The sequence below is a fragment of the Grus americana genome, chromosome 8, assembly GCF_028858705.1.
Source record: "Grus americana isolate bGruAme1 chromosome 8, bGruAme1.mat, whole genome shotgun sequence".
NCBI lineage: Eukaryota > Metazoa > Chordata > Aves > Gruiformes > Gruidae > Grus > Grus americana.
Window position 1 is genome coordinate 8100911 of NC_072859.1, and position 15760 is coordinate 8116670.

General features: G+C 54.8%; 1 protein-coding gene and 1 pseudogene across 9 annotated transcripts; both read left to right on the plus strand.

Annotated features, from left to right (window-relative positions):
- Positions 1 to 410: 410 nt before the first annotated feature.
- LOC129209440 (flavin-containing monooxygenase 1-like) lies at positions 411 to 7467 on the plus strand (annotated as a pseudogene).
- On the plus strand, positions 6232 to 15466 carry LOC129209439 (dimethylaniline monooxygenase [N-oxide-forming] 4-like). 9 transcript variants are annotated; one of them, XM_054833848.1, is made up of 9 exons: positions 6232 to 6302; positions 10225 to 10394; positions 10672 to 10860; positions 11220 to 11382; positions 11740 to 11885; positions 12238 to 12437; positions 12608 to 12960; positions 13266 to 13335; positions 14650 to 15466. In XM_054833848.1, exons 2-9 carry the CDS (start codon positions 10263 to 10265, stop codon positions 15035 to 15037), a joined length of 1641 nt encoding a protein of 546 aa, XP_054689823.1. In that variant the 5' UTR covers positions 6232 to 6302; positions 10225 to 10262; the 3' UTR covers positions 15038 to 15466. The 9 variants fall into 9 exon arrangements, with proteins under 9 accessions (XP_054689823.1, XP_054689821.1, XP_054689824.1 ...); XM_054833846.1 differs by lacking the exon at positions 6232 to 6302 and adding an exon at positions 8727 to 9063; XM_054833849.1 differs by lacking the exon at positions 6232 to 6302 and adding an exon at positions 9007 to 9288.
- The last annotated feature ends 294 nt before the right edge of the window (positions 15467 to 15760 follow it).

Here is a 15760-nt window from a genome sequence, read left to right on the forward strand (position 1 = left end):
TATTCAAACAGCTTAAAGAGCTGATAGCAAATTTGGGATCATTTGCCCCTGGGTAGGTGCTGGGTCTGCATTGATATTTTGGCTATTATTTCTGCTTGCTTTGTGTTTGGAGGCGTTTCTACCCTAGACTTACACGGTACTACTCGCTGCATCTTGTCCTGCACCTCCAGGACCTTGCTACGCTGGTGTTCGTGGCCATTTCACACTCTCCCAGTTTGCACAGGGACCCTCTTGCCCGCCACCAGTGCGGGTGCCCGCACGTGCAGCTGCTGGCACAACAGCCTCTGTGAGCAGTGACCGCAGAACCAGCTTTTTTTTTTTTTTTTTCTTGGAAGGTGCCCTGGGTGCAAAGTCCGGCCGAAACCCTGCTGCCTGCCAGCCGCTTCAGCTCCCTTTTGCCAGGCAGCCAAGAGGCGAGTGAAAACATCCCACAGCGGGAGCCACCCACACACACACACGAGTGCTCCTTGCACGGCCGCAGGATGCATCTGGACCACTCCGGTCTCTCCCACCCACTCGATCCCCTTTAGGGATCATCAGCGGGGCTGTCTGGCTCACCCCGCACAACAGCAGGAGAGTCCAGCCGCTCCTCCCACTGCAAACCTGCTTGTGCAACCGCCGTGGGAGTGGGGTGGCCCGTGTCGGGGCGTGGGGGAGCCACCCACCCTCCCCTGCCTCTGCCAAAGCACCGCGTCTTGCCTATAAATTGGGAGCTGGAGATGATCTTCCTGGAGCGGCAGTGAGACGGAGCTGAGGCTGGGAGGTAAGCGTCCCCGGGGGGGGGGCTGCGAAGCTTTTCCATCCCTCCCTGCCCCGCGCAAACACCCCACGGCTTGAGATTTCTGAGGTTAGTCGCTAGGAATGCTTGCAGGGACAGTATGGAAAGTGTGGCAGCAAGAGGCATGGGGTGGCCAAGGCAGTGATTCCTGGGTGTTGTTTCTAGCTTCTCTGCGAAAGGGTAAGGAATTAAATAGCTGGGAGATGTTTGTGATACAACTCCCACCACGCAAAGGAACCCCACCCAAAACAGTGAAACAATGAGCAGCTTATGCTAGCGCTTTCTTCATTTAAAAGGAAAAAAGTCCAATTTTCATTCCAACCTTGGAAAGCAGAGTATTTTATTAGGTGCTGCCTTTCTACTCAAAGTTGAAACTGTTCATGGGGAATTTGGTGTTTTGTAGAAAAAACAGTGCCTGACCCCCTGACCTCATTTTTCTACTGAAGACTTTTTTTTTGTTTGTGTGGGGTTTTTTTTTTTTTTTCTGGCAAATGCACCATCCCCTGTGTATGGTGGAAGCTGAAAGCACTTCTCAGGGCAGAGGAGCCGGTGCCACCTGGCTGTAGTGCCGTCCTGGTACAGCGGGTTAATAACTCAGCCGAGCAGGGTTGCAACAACCCCCCCGGGGCACCGGCGTGGTGGCCCCTGCTCCAGCAGTGTCCAACCTGAGCTATGGCATGTGGCCACCAGCCCTTGGTTCATTGCCTGGCTCTATCAGGAAGGGTTTGGGTCCACCATCCCCATCGTAACCCTGGGAGCCTTGTAGGGCTAGACATCGACCCGGGGGCTGCTGCGTCTTGAGTGCCCGATTTGCAGCCGTGCAACGGTCTGTCCGTCCAGCCCAGAGCTCCGCAGCGGGGTGGCTTTGGGAGGCAGACGCAAAAACATCCCTAAATCCAAGGTGTGCTACATCTGCAGCCGTTCCACCAGCCTCGGTGGCCGTGTCAAAGTCAGCAGCTTCTTCCCCAGGGACAGGGGACAGGACCCAGTCAGCGATGCAGAGACTGAATAATCCCAGTGCACGTTTTGTTTTCTTTTCTAAGAAAGGCAGGGGCAGATCTCCAAAGCTAAAATACAAATATTTGCAAGACTGGTAAGGAGGGATTGTTTAAGCACAACTTGTAAATAACAACTGGCAGTGATTTGTGGCTTAACTACATACTGCCAAAGCGAGTTCCCAGGGCAACTGCAGGTTTTGAAAGCAGCCTGGCAAGCATGCTGTAAAAGCGGATGGGTTTATTAAAAAAAAAAAAAAAAAATAAAAAAAATAGAGAAAATGAAGGCTTAAAGTCATTTAATCTACTTGTAAATTAAGAGCCCAGAATGCTAGTGAAGAGCACGAAGGTTTGGGGTGGCATATAGGGACCTCCCCTGCAGAGGGTATGCCGGCAGCTGCCCCCGGAGCGGTGGTGACTGCCTGCAGGGTTTCTCCCAGGTTAAGCCCCGTTCGCAGCCCGGGGCCCGGCAGAGACAGCAGGGATGAGAGTGGCGGCGGTGGGCGCGGGTGTCAGCGGGCTGACAGCCACCAAGTGCTGCCTGGAAGAGGGGCTGGAGCCCACTGGCTTCGAGCAGAGCCGGGACATCGGGGGGCTCTGGCGCTACACGGTGAGCCGGCAGTGTCCGTCCTTCCCGTGGGGGCTGGAGAGTGGGGCTGGGCTCCAGCGGGTGGGGAAGGGGTGCGAGAGCTTGTTGGGTGCTGACGTCTCCCAGATAGGTTCCCCAAGACAAGGGGAGCAGGGGGACGGTCCCCACTCCGGGACACAGAGCTGATGCACCCCGGGGTGCCACACCAGGAGCATGTTGAGGCCGGGCGGCCAAGCCTCTGCCCATCGGTCATCAGCAACACCTCGAAGGAGATGTCGGCGTTCCCTGACTTCCCCTACCCTGAGGATTTCCCGGTGTTCCTGCCCGACGCCCAGCTCCTGGACTACCTCTGGCACTACACTGAGCGCTTCGGCCTCCAGAAGCACATCAAGTTTGGGGTGAGTGATGGGTGCCGGGTGCTGGCAGTAACCCCGCTTCACTTCCACCGTTTCAGACCACCGTTGTCAGCATCAGGAAACACCCTGACTTCGCCACCACGGGCCAGTGGGATGTGGTTACGGAGACAGATGGGAAGCAGACATCGCACGTCTTCGATGCGCGGTTTTCCTGGTACGGTACGCGGCTGCCTGCCGTTACCTGCTTCCAGGGACTGGGGAGAGAAGGATTAGCCGTTCCTCGGGGAAAATGCTTCCTTCCTCTTCTTGCTTCTGCTTTTCAAACCTCCTGGCATGAACAGAAATACATCCTCGTGCTTCAGCAGCTTTGTCTTTGCAGGCACTGGTCATTTCAGAGCAAAATTCCAAGGTAGGATGGTTTAGCGTTGGAGAAACTGTCCGCACAGTATGCAAGATAGGATAAGGTCCTCTCAGTGAAGCGCCATCATCTTTGACAGGGCTGTATTCATCACTGCTGTGATGAGTCTCCCCAGTTCTCAGCAGAGGGAGGACTGCCTTGTCATCAGCGTTATCAAGTGCTTCTGAAACTGCTTGTAAGACAGGAGATCTGCAGGCTTTTCTCAACCTCTGCATCCCCATCTCGTAGAGGCTGAATCCCAAGATTGCACCAGCACAGCTCTTGCGCATGTTACCCGAGTCCCACCCAGCACATGTGTCTCTGCTCCCTGCTGTGCGGGCGTGCATGAGACCCCATTTTGGAGAGGAAGCACCAAGTCTGCGTGCATGGGATGGAGGGCTGGACCTCCCCAAGTCCCCAGTGACCATCGATTGCACTTCCTTGCTCTTGCCATCTGGATTGTTTCTACACCATTTCTCCCAACAAACGACACAAATGTTCAAGTAATTAAAAGCTTTGTTTCTTTTCCCCCAAGGCATCGAGAAGTTTCAAGGCCAGTATTTCCACAGCCGGCGGTACAAGCATCCCGACGTGTTTCAGGGGAAGCGCATCCTCGTGGTCGGCAAGGGCAATTCGGGAGTGGACATCGCAGTGGAGGCCAGCCGTGTAGCTGCGAAGGTACCACCACCCAGCCACCCCAGGGGCGCGGGCAGGGTGATGCTGGGGGCGATAGCTCAGTTTGCCATCAATGCGGGGAGAGCAAGCTGGGTTTACCCTGCATGGTGTCCAAACAGTATTTCTGAACCTATATTTCTGGGTCAAAAACCTAACCTGAAAGCAAGCTGTTCTCTTCTCTCTTGTTTCGCCTCCAGCTGCCAGGAGGTCTTAAAGATGCTGTTACCACTTTTTCATAGCGTAGCTGTCTGCGCCATGCCCCTCTGGGCTTACTTCATAAAGGCAAAGCAGCAAATTCATTGCCTGAATCGTTAATTCTCCGCTCTCTCCCAGGTGACTGTTTGCACCAGCCGAGGTGCCTGCGTGCTCAGCCGTGTGTTTGACCACGGCTGCCTGTGGGACATGGTTTTCAACACCCGCCTTATGAGCTTGATCAGAAACAGCCTCCCCGGACCCCTTTCATGGGGGTTAATTTAACTACAGGGTGAACCAGTGGTTCAAGCACGAAAACTACGGCCTTCAACCAGAGAAGAGGTACCTCTTGGTGGCTCCCATCCCATGTGGTGTCACAGGGCTTGTGCTGTGGGTGGGGGGAGATCTCCAGCAACATCAACTAATGCAGAAAATAGCACCCAAACTGGAGTGATCTCCAGCGGGAGAAGATATGCTGTAGACCCCTTGGGTGGTGTGAGACGGAGCACCTTCCTGGAAAAGCCCAGGAAGGATCAGAGGGGTTTTTCTCATGAGGCTCCCTGGGAAAAGAGGAGGAGGAGGGAGGCTTAAAGCATGGATCAGCTCTGAAAAGAGATGGTTTAAAGAATAACTGAGTGAATGGAGGAACAAGACAGGAAATGTCCATGAGTTGCTGAGGCTGTGGGACAGGGTGACATTGCTGCAGGGGGGGGAAACATGTCTGTGTTTGGAGAGGGGGGAGGCAGGGCTGTTTGCTCAGAGCAAATGACACCAGGAGGTCGTGGGGCTGGAGGGCCCGGGGAGGCACAGGGGCACTGGCAGGGCTTGTTCACGGTCTCCAACACTCAGAGCCCCTCGGCTCTCCGCAGCCGCTTCGTGCGTGAGCCTGTGCTGAACGATGACCTTCCGAGCTACATCCTGACAGGGAGGATCACCATCAAGCCAGGCGTGAAGGAGTTCAAGGACAACTCGGTTGTCTTCCACAATTGCCCTGAGGAGGAGCCCATCGATAATCGTCATCTTCTGCACAGGCTACGACGTCTCCTTCCCGTTCCTAGAAGAAGCAGTTGTTAAGGTGGAAAACGAGCATGCATCCCTCTACAAATACGTGTTCCCAACCCACCTGCAGAGGCCCACGCTGGCCGTCCTTGGGCTGATGAAGCTGTTAGGAGCCATCATGCCCGTGACAGAGATGCAGGCGTGCTGGGTGACCCGTGTCTTCAAAGGTAGGAGAGCTAACATGAGCTCTGCCATGTACCAAAACACAGTTCACACTGGACATGTCTTGTACCCTCTGTGCACCAAGAGGGATTTCAGTCCCTGGGGACCCCGAAGCCCACTTCAAAGTGGACAAGGGAGTATTTCTAGGGCTCAGACTTCCCAAGTTATTTCACTTCAGCTGAGCTACAGCAACATGAGTGCATGATTGGTCCAAGCTACGTGCAAGTTCATGATACCTACCTTAAATCACTTTTTTTTTGCCCATTAAGCTGATGCTTTTAAGCTAATGCTTTGTACCCTGCCTGCTGCGAGCTGAGAGCATGCTCTCTGTTCCTTACCATGACCCAGCTGATGTGTGGTCCTGCACCTGAGCCTGCAAACCACGGTCTAAACAAGGTCATTCAAGACAGTATTTTCTCTCTAAAATATTTTAGAAGTCAGAGCACAGAGCTGGATATGTAAATCTGGATGCACAGATGGGAGTTCTCTTTAAGATACTGTGGTGGATCCATCCTGGCAGAATTCACTGCCCTTTAATGGACAGGGTGGTTTGTCCACCATGACTACCAGAGGAAGAGCGTCCCATTGCACCACGAGGGGAATTATTTGTCATTATTGGGGTGAGGAAAGAAACTGACTGGTGGGGTTTGGGGGGGTTTTATTTTTTTTAATAAAAATATTAATAATAACCTCCCACTGGGCTGGTATGGAAGGCTGCATCAAGGCTCCTCCACAGAGCTGGGAAAACTCTGGGGTTTCTCTTTGGGATGGTGCTCTCTGGGGCTTCTCACCCCACATCGTCTGCCTGTGCCCCGACAGCACAAATCTCTAAAAGCAGGAAAAAGCACAGGTGAATTCGTACCACCGAGGAGGGCTGGTCTCTGGCAAATGTCCACCGCCGAGCTAAATCCAGCGATGAGGCTTTCCTGCCTTCCTGGGGAAGGGCTTCCCACATTTTGCATTGCTGAATGAGTCCCCACGTTCCCCCAGGAGTTAACCTCTGCAGGACGTTCTCCTCTCTTGTAGGCTTGTGTCAGTTGCCACCTCAGTCTGTCATGGAGAAAGAAGTAAACGAGAAGAAGAAAAACCAAGTGTGAAGGTAAGCCAGTCCCCGGAGCCCCGAAGGTTTTTCAGTGGATTTTGGGGGGGGGGGAGCAACACAGCTCATACTCTGCGGCTGCTCCCCGCATGTATAACAGAGGCGAGAGGGGGGGATGCCCGGATCTGGTCACCCCCTTATTCGCTTGCACTGAGCCAACGTAACCTTTGATTGATGCTGATATTTTGCCGGTTGATGACGGGAAGAAATTAATTCCGGGTAGTTGAGACTAAAGCTTGTTTGGGAGTTGGGGAAGTGTGCTGGGGTCCCCAGAGACTGAGAGATAAAATGGCAGGGAAATTAATGGTAATAAATGCAAAATAATTCAGCGGGGCGGGGGGGGGGGGGAGGCCAACCTGAGGTGTACGTACAAATTGTCTCGCCTCTGGGCACGGGGATCTGAATCGCTGTGAATAGGTGAATCGGCACGTAGTTCGTGGGCAGGCAAAAGATCAAATCAGAGGCTAAGAATTATTAGGAAATAAATGAGAGAAACCCAGGAAACTAGGAGATATGTTAATCCGTGGTTCATCTAGATTGTTGTAGTAGAAAAGGTATAGAGGGCTGAAATACGGAATTGCACAGAACAATTGCTGTATAATACAAGGGTAAACAGCCAAAGGCGGGACCCGAAGTGGTGAATTCTGCAGGGAAGGGGAACTGGAAGCGATTCTTCACCTCACTGCACGCTTTTGCAATACTCAGTGGAAATGAATGTGAGGGAAGCTAAAGGGTGACGCCTTTCACGTGCTGCACGTGACTCCTCTGCAGAGAGCAAAGGGAAACTAGTTTAAAAAACAAACAAACCAACCAACCAAATAAAAAAAAAACCCACAAAACACAAACAAAACTGGTTTGACCAAGTCCTTTAGAAAATAGATCCACCACAGTGAAGAGAGGAGGTCCAGACAGAACTTGTAGGTGATGAAGTGAAGGACCAACTGATGCACGTGAGACAGGTGTGTATCAGAACCAGCATCACTTTACACGTGCTGTGTCATGGGCAGGATTCGGGCCCGGATGGACCCTGGTTCCCACTGCACGTACGCCCAGTCCTTTCCTAAGAGGAACCCAGTTGCGTTTGGATGCAATAACACCATGGATGCAGAGGATCTGAACCCGGTTCCTCTCAGCCCTACAGACACCAACCCTTCTCCCACCTCTTTTTCTTCTCCAGTTCATTAAGGTTTGGTCTGTCCTATGACAAAGTCCTCAGAACCAATTGCCTGGTCTACATGGACGAGCTTGCCTCCTTCAGCGGCACCAAGCCCAGAGTACTGGGGCTGCTCTGCAGAGACCCCCGGCTGGCTCTCACCGTTTTCTTCAGCCCCTGCACCCCCTACCAGTAATGGTTGGGGGGCCCCAGGCAGTGGGAGGGGGCACGCCAGGCCATCCTCACCCAGTGGGACTGGACTCTGAAGCCCACGAGAACGCGAGTGCCCACTGGCTCCTCCAGCCCCTGCCTTTCTCTCCTGACTGTGGTGGGGTTCCTCCTGCTCCAGGCTGCTGTGGTTTTTGGTTTCCAGTAGATTTTTAAAGCCTGTTTAGGGTTTTATTCTTGTCCTTGGGGATGTTATCTCATCAGGTTGCCACGGGACAGGGGGAAAGGGATTTCAGCAGATTGTAAGAAATTTAAAACTTTAACCAGCAGCACGAACCTCTCTCTGCTCCAGCTCACCCATGGGCACAGCTTTGCAGGCCTGATTAGCTGGGGATGGCAGGGCCCCCCCCCCAAGCATTTATCACCCCTCTGCTGCTCTCCTGCCTGCTGCTGTGAGCAGGGCACGGCTGGGAGGGAGCGGGGCCAAGGTCAGCAAAAATGGCTTTGGGTGTCACAGCCGGAAAGGAGCCCGGGGCCAGTCCTGCCCCACATCAGCTGGGAACTGGAGTCTTTAGTCCAGCAAGGGGTTATCTGGGATGGGTACGCGGGTCAGCTGTCTCTTCTTCTGACCTTAAACCCTATGAACCAAATATCCCAGTTTGGGTTGAACAGGTGCATCTTTCCAGGGAAGGGATCCTGGCTGTGGTGGTTTGTCACCGCTGAGACCGGGGCTGGTACCCTGTGGGGCTGAGTACTCCTGGCTCCGCTTCCCTGTGCTTCCCCACCACTGGGTGATCCTGGGCCTTTCCTCTGTGTACGGACAGACTTTCAATCAATAAAACGTCCTTGGCCGTGGCGGGAGCGTGCTGCAGGCTTCCGCCTTGTCGTCTCCTTGCATGCACGGGAAGAGCTGGGGGATCCCGTGCCTGGGCTGGGGCTGTGCCAGCAGGCACTGTGGGCATCCCACAAGCCTGGGGCTGCGAGGGCTTTTGTTGACCACCAGAATTTAGGTTGCCCCATGCACCGTGTTCCCCCCCCTCCATGCCATCTGCGGGCAAAGTGAGCGTATTTTGCTGGTTTCCTGGAGATGTCAAGGGAGTGCCTGCCCAGCACAGGCAGCACACGGGGTGACAGATCAGGACAACCCCAGGCTGCTGAGGAGGTGGAGGCGAGCTGCAGCGTGGGAGTCCTTGCAAGCCTGTCCCCCTTGGGATTGAGGTCTGGATTTCCACCCGGTGCTGCCGCGAGGAGGTTGGGAGCTTTGTGCCGGCGCATCTGAACAGCGCAGAGTTGGGGAGCATGGGTGTAAAGGTCAGTGGTTCAAGAGCCTTGGCGAGCTGCCCGGACATCAGCCTCTCCTTTAAACCTGAGGCTAGAGAAAACACGAAGCAAAGTTCAGCCGAAGCCTGAGCAGCGAAGGTGCAGTGCTGCCCTGCCGAGGTTTGCTCCCCGCTTCTCTCCGGCTGGGTTTTGCAGGCTTTAAAAGCGGGCAGCCAGCTCTCCGGGGTTTTGGAGGTCACCGCCAGCTTCGCCTCGCTGCCGGTGGGAGGAGAGGGGGCTTCGCGGGGACCGTCTGTAGGCAGCGCTGGAAGGAAGAGGTGACTTTATCACCCCAGGCATATCGTTGCCCTCTCCCAAAGCCAAGGGAGGCTCCGGAAACGGGAGGTGGGTGCGTGTCGGTATGTCCTACCCTGTTTCCGCAGATCAGGGAGTGGCTCAGGCTGGGAGGAACTGGGTTTTGGACACGGGGGAGGGTGGTTTGTGTCCCCTGTCGCTTTTCACTGCGTTTTTGCAGCTTCCTCCATCTCGTTTAAGTTAACTTACTCTCTTGACACAAAACCAGGTTGAAAACAAGTTATAAATGACTCTTCAGACTGTGCAGTAGGAGCGTTTGCTGTCTAATCAAAGTTCACGAGGATTCTTTTTTTTTTTTCTTCCCTAGTTTCCTTGCTTTCCAGTCAAGCTCGGTGCAGCTCAGTTTACACACGCTGAGCTTTGAGTTCCTCCCATTTATACCCTGCGTTTCCTGGGTTTCTTACCTTTTGTATGTTCTGTAATCCCAGCCACGCTTTCACAGTGCTGCCTAACTTCTGAATTGCTGTGCCGTGCTCCTGCTTAGTCAGGCATCAAGTTTGGTTTTTTTAAAAAACCCTTTTTGTTTTCAAGAGAACGCCATTTAATGGGAAATTAAAAAGGAAAGCATGAAAACGAGCCAGCTTAGCTGAAACTGTTTCTTGAAAAGGTTTCAGGAGGATTACTTTGCTCAGGCAGCAAGCGGATAGCTGCGAGCCCCTTCCCCTTCTTTGCACGCCCTGGTTTGGGCCAGGAAAGGCAAAAAAAAAAGCAGCGAGGTTTCAAAGTGCCTCCTTTTCCCCTGCCTGCAGGAAGGGAATCGCTGGGACCTCAGCGTGGGCTTAGTACAGCGGGAAGGGTAACGAGCAGCGACCGTCCAAAACGCTCCAGTCAGGGGCTGGTGATGGCTTTCTCCGAGAACGGTTCTCCTCCAGGGATGCCTGCAGCCAGAGAAGACAAGGGGTGTTTTCCTGGGGATGGGAAGGAGGGACCAGTGTTTTGCTAATCCCTGGGATATTTTATTTCCAGTTGCTGACACGACGGCACATTGCCCGCTGTGGGACAGCATGGTGCGGCGCGTAGCGGTTATCGGGGCCGGGGTCGGCGGGTTGGCCTCCATCAAGTGCTGTCTGGACGAGGGGCTGGAGCCCACCTGCTTCGAGAGGAGCGAGGACATTGGGGGGATCTGGCGCTACACGGTCAGTGGGCTCTGCCTGCGCAGGGAGGATTGGCCCTGGGTTTGCAGCAAAGAGGAAAGGGTGGCCATGCCCTCGGGGACCATCCCTGTCCCAGGCATGGGGTTCCCCCCAACTCCAAGGTGGAGAAGGAGATGGAGGGAACAGAAGCCATGGTCACCAGGTGCTAGTCCTAGTTTATTCCTTGTGCCTGAATATAAGGCGGAAAAATACTCAAATACTTTGGGGAGAGAAAGCCCTTCCCTGCACACTGGCAAACGGCACTGCTGGATTCACACAGGACTCCACAGATGGTGGGAGGATCAGTGTGTACCGCTCAGTCATCACCAACACCTCCAAGGAGATGTCCTGCTTCAGCGACTTTCCCTGCCCAGAGGATTTTCCCAGTTTCCTACCCCACAGCCTCCTCCTGGAGTACTTTCGGATGTACGCCCGGCACTTTGACCTCCTGCGGCACATACGCTTCAAGGTGAGCAGGGACCCAAGACGCCATGGGGAGAAGAGCCATCAGTGGCTGCAGATACCAGGGTATCACCCGGGTGGGATGGGACAGTGCCGAGTGCGATCCCATGAGGACCATGTGCCTTTTGCATCTTGAATGCAGCCGTTTTAATTTAGGCTGCTCGAATGTGGGCTGCCTGCTGCGTTCCCCCACCTTCAACGCCATCAGCATGGGAAAGGTGCAGGGTGGGATTTAACAGCTTCAGAGGGGACATGCAGCTCCCCGGGGACCCAACCTGCCCCGGGCATCCCCAGCCACGTGCAGGCAGGTCCTCTCTGAAATGCAGCGCAGTCCCTGACTGCTGTTTTGTTGGGCTTTGGTGCAAGACAACCGCTCTCAGCGTGAAGAAGCGCCCGGATTTCACCACCTCAGGCCAGTGGGAGGTGGTGACCGAGACCGACGGCATCCAGGAGTCGCATGTCTTCGATGCTGTCATGGTTTGCACCGGCCATTACCAGGAGCCCCACTTACCATTGGCTTCTTTCCCAGGTAAGCCCTGCCTTGGCTGCTGGGGCTGCCACCCGTGGGTCCCTTGGCTGCATTTTCCTTTGCAAGCTTGCCCGCTCCACAAAGCCCCTGTGCCAGGCAGGCGGGACCCTCACCCCATGGGGATGGCCGTGGGCATTCCCAGGAATGGGAAAAACACCTCGTAAAGGTGCAGCCGGACTCTCGCATAAGAATTTGCAAAGCAGGACCAAGATGAGGAGGTGCAGGAGGGTGACATCACCCAGGGAGCCAAGACCTCCACGGGCTTCTTAGCTGCTAGGAGAGGCAGAGGGTCTGGGCATGAGGTTGGGGCAAGCAAACTTATCTGGTGGTAGGAGATGCTCCCTGCTCTCTGCCCAGGTATTGAGACCCGCTTCAAAGGCCAGTACCTCCACAGCCAGGAGTACAAAGACGTGGAGGCTTTCCGGGGAAAGAGGGTCCTCGTGGTTGGCATCGGCAACACCGGCGGCGACCTCTCTGTGGAGCTGAGCCGTGTGGCTGCGAAGGTACAGTTCTGCAGCAGTGCTGAGCCTGGCCGGGCACCGCAATAGCTGGCGGCTCGGGGTATGCGCAGGAAGCTTTGCCCACCGGGTTTCTCAGTAAATAGCTCTTCAAATTGAGGGCAATTGAAGAAGCTCTGCAATTTCTGGAGAGTTTGGGCCACCTGAGGAATGGCCATTCAGCAGCTGTGGGAACTTTGCGGAAGCCATCGCAAGCTGTTCGGTTCATCCGGACGCCACCTTCTTCCCTCAGGATAACCTTCTCGGCTCCCAAGCACAGGAGATGGGATTTGCCATTCAGGGCAAACCCAGCAACAAGATGTCTGGGCAGGAGGCTCAGACCTGCTTTCTCCCCCAGGTGTTCCTCAGTGCCAGGAGGAGCACGTGGGTGTTCAGCCGGGTCTCAGACCACGGCTTCCCCTTCGACATGGTCAACACCACCCGCTTCAACCACTTTCTCGACTGGCTTCTCCCATCAGCCCTCATGAAGAGAATCAGGTTTCGGAAGTTCAATTCGTGGTTTAACCATGCGAACTATGGCTTGGCTTCCACCAAAAGGTGTTTTTTCTGGCTATTTTGTTGGGGGTTTTAATGGCATGAAATGCTCAATTTTTAATTTCAGGGGATATTTGTGGAATAGCAAACCATTGGAGGGGAACTCTGCCCACAAAAGACGTTTTGTGTCCCTCCCAGATGCTAACATTGCTGTCCTCTTTTCCACCTGCAAGCTCCAACTTTAAGGTAATTATCAATGAAGAGCTGCCATTCTGCCTCCTCTCTGGGACCATTGTGTTGAAGCCAACTGTGAAGGAGTTCACCGAAAGCTCTGCTGTTTTTGAAGACGGGACAACCGAAGAAAACATCGACGTGGTGCTTTTTGCCACGGGTTACATCTTCTCGTTTCCCTTCCTCGAAGAGTCGGTTCGCAGCCTCTTTGATGATAACCGTTCCCTCTATAAACGCATCTTCCCTCCCCAGCTGGAAAAGCCAACGCTGGCCATCATCGGCTTAGTCCAGCTGACCGGCTCTGTGATGGTGGGAGCAGAAATGCAGGCTCGCTGGGTGACAGGGATCTTTGCAGGTGGGAGACAGGGTGCAGGGATGGGGGGATCTGCTGGGATGGGGAGGTTTAGGGCAGCCTGACCTGCTGTCCACAGACCCTAGGGCATATTTCGTCTTCTGCCACAGTGCCCGTGGTGGCCATAAGCATTAGTAGCACCGTAGCCTTTTCCCCCCCAGCTGCGTCCCTATATTCCTGCTGCTCCAGATATGCTGTAACCAGCAAGCACGAACGCTCTCGTTAAAGAGGCTGGGAGCACGGGAAAGGAGTGAACTTTTTTGCTTAAGGTGCTGCTTGGAGGTCTCTGGTTTCTCTGTTCTTCTCAGGCTGGAACAAGCTCCCTCCCACCAGCAGGATGATGGCTGACGTTTTGAAGAAGAAGCCGCCGGTCAAAAGGTGCGTGATGTTCCTGCTTTTGGGATGCGATGGGTGCTGTGTGCCAGGATAACCCCAGGGAAAGGAGGTCCTTATGGCGATCGTGGGAGGGACCTGCCTAGGACACCCAACTCTTCTTGGATGCATTTACTCCCCCCCTACCCATAGCGAGGTAGGGAAATGCTGTTGTGGCTCCTTTATGGACAACAGACCAAGAGACCAAGGGCACAGTGCTCTGGAGCAGCTCATGGCAAGACCCAGGACCTGCAGGTCCTCTCGGCCAGGCCTCCCAGCCGTGTCCTTATTCCCAGCATGTCACGATGGAGCTTTGGTTTCCTCCAGACTAAGGGTGCCATCTCGTGGCTTCTCCCTCCCAAATCCAGGCAGCGGGGAGCGCTGGGGTCAGGGCCAAGCCCTGTCCAGAAACTCCATTGGAGCAAGGTGATGTGTGTGGGGGGCAGGGGTTTGGTTTTTTTTGGTGGCAGTTTTGGCTGGAACTCGTCCATTGTGTATGTGGGAGCTAACGTCTTGCCTTGTTGGCACTGGGAATTTACAGGAGGTCGAGACGTGTCCTCGAGGCTGTGGGACGGGTGATGGTGGCTGTGCTGCCTTGCAGCAGCTTTCGGGAGCGAGGAGGGGACCTCGGGCCAGGCAGGGTGCAGGCTGGTTTAGGTCTGCCGGCAAGGCAGAGCTGGCTTGTAGGACACTGATGAAAATCTGGGACAAAACAGAGCCACGGGGATTGTCACCAGGAGCCCCAGCGATTGCAGACGTGATGCTGTCACACAGAAACAGGGGAGTCTGAAGTGCAATGGAGACAAACTCGAGGCTGTCCCAAATTTGCTGAAGCAGACTCCTCCCTCCTGCAAGGGAGATGAGGCCTCAAGCAGAAAAATCTTGAAGGTCCCTCCCAGCATGGGAAGCTTTCTGCATCTCCCACTTTTCCCCAGTCCTCTTGGCAGTCTTGTCTGTGGATATCTACTCCTCTACCTCTCAAAATCGGCCAAATCCACACCTGTGATCCTCAGGGAAGGACATAGCGTGGGTATTTGTGGCATTACAACAATGGCAGTATTATGCTAGAACCCTTTTTGAGGCCACAACTAGGTTGCAGAACCAGACAAACTTCTGCTTATTCCTGCCCCAGGTCACTGCTGGGGATCGACCCCACAGAGGCTCTTTCAGTGCCTTTAGGTTTATTTGGGGCTGAGGGAGTTCGGCCCCGGAGACCGGGGCTTGGCTGATGTCTGAGCCCAGAGCTTTTGCTTTCCGTGGAGCTGGGAATGGAGATGGGATGATGCTATTTGATTTTGTCTCTTTTATGTTCCGTTGAAGGAATCCATCCGAGAGGGAGAACTTGAAGATAAGTTTTATCAGCTATACCGATGAAATTGCTTCATGTGCCAGCGTAAAGCCTAGCGTGCTGAGGCTGCTCCTGACGGACCCCCGCCTGGCCCTGGCCGTCTTCTTTGGCCCCTGCACACCCTACCAGTACCGACTGGTGGGACGGGGGAAGTGGAGCGGGGCCAGGGATGCCATCCTGACTCAGTGGCAGCGGACGCTGAAGCCCTTGAGAACTCGGGTGGTGGATGACTCCTCTGACGGCTCCGACGGCTGGCGCTGGATGTGCCTCCTGGCCGTGCCGGTGGCTCTCGCAGCTGGTTTCCTCCTTTCTAAGTACCCCCAGCTAGGCTGGAGACCCCGGGCGGGTCCCCAGCTGTAGAAGAAACCTGGTGAGACCCGGTCCCGAGCGAGCTGGAGATGACACAAAGCTGTGCCGCCGGGTGCCGTCAGCGGGGCTGGACCTGGCTCAGCACCAGCAGGAGCCCAGACCCCAGCACTGTCTGGTGTCCAGCCTCCTCCTGCTGATGTTTCACACCCACCAAGGTGGGTACAGAGCGCTTACCCCAAACCTGCCGCAATCCATGTCTGCGTTGCACCAGCGCCAGGCTGGATCTCCAGACAGTTTTTGGGAAGAGCCATTCCGGGACTGGCTGGGGCCAGCCTTCCTCCCCCCTGCTCACCCAGAGCTTCCTCCATACGATTTCAGCAAGACCCACAACCCCTTGAGATTTTCTGGAATACTAACTGTAGAGATCTCTGTATTTGTTCGATAACTGGATGAGAAGTAGGGAGCCACAAATAAACCTCATGGATTTGGTCTTCTCTGATGGTTTTATTAATGGTTTATTATCGGGGTGGGGGAGCAAGTGGACCCAGTACCCCGAGTCGTGGCAGAGGGGAGAGCCCCATCTTAAGAAATAATACATACAGCGACAAATCCAGGTGGGCGAGCATCCCCGCCATTGCCCGAGCAGCCTCAGGCTTGCAGGGAACGCTGAGGCCCACGGGGAGAAGGAAGGCAGAGCCTCCCCACGCACCCGCGGGTGTTTTCATCTGGGGATTTTGCTGCAACCCCAGTGGACCGGGTGGGCGCTGCGCACTT

Excerpts from the sequence above, each read along its gene's own strand:
- LOC129209439 (XM_054833841.1), top strand. The coding sequence starts at position 10,173 with ATGGGAAGGAGGGACCAGTGTTTTGCTAATCCCTGGGATATTTTATTT. Across the intron at positions 10,395-10,671 it reads GGGGGATCTGGCGCTACACG|GACTCCACAGATGGTGGGAG; the intron begins GTCAGTGGGCTC and ends GGATTCACACAG. Across the intron at positions 12,961-13,265 it reads GGTGACAGGGATCTTTGCAG|GCTGGAACAAGCTCCCTCCC; the intron begins GTGGGAGACAGG and ends TGTTCTTCTCAG.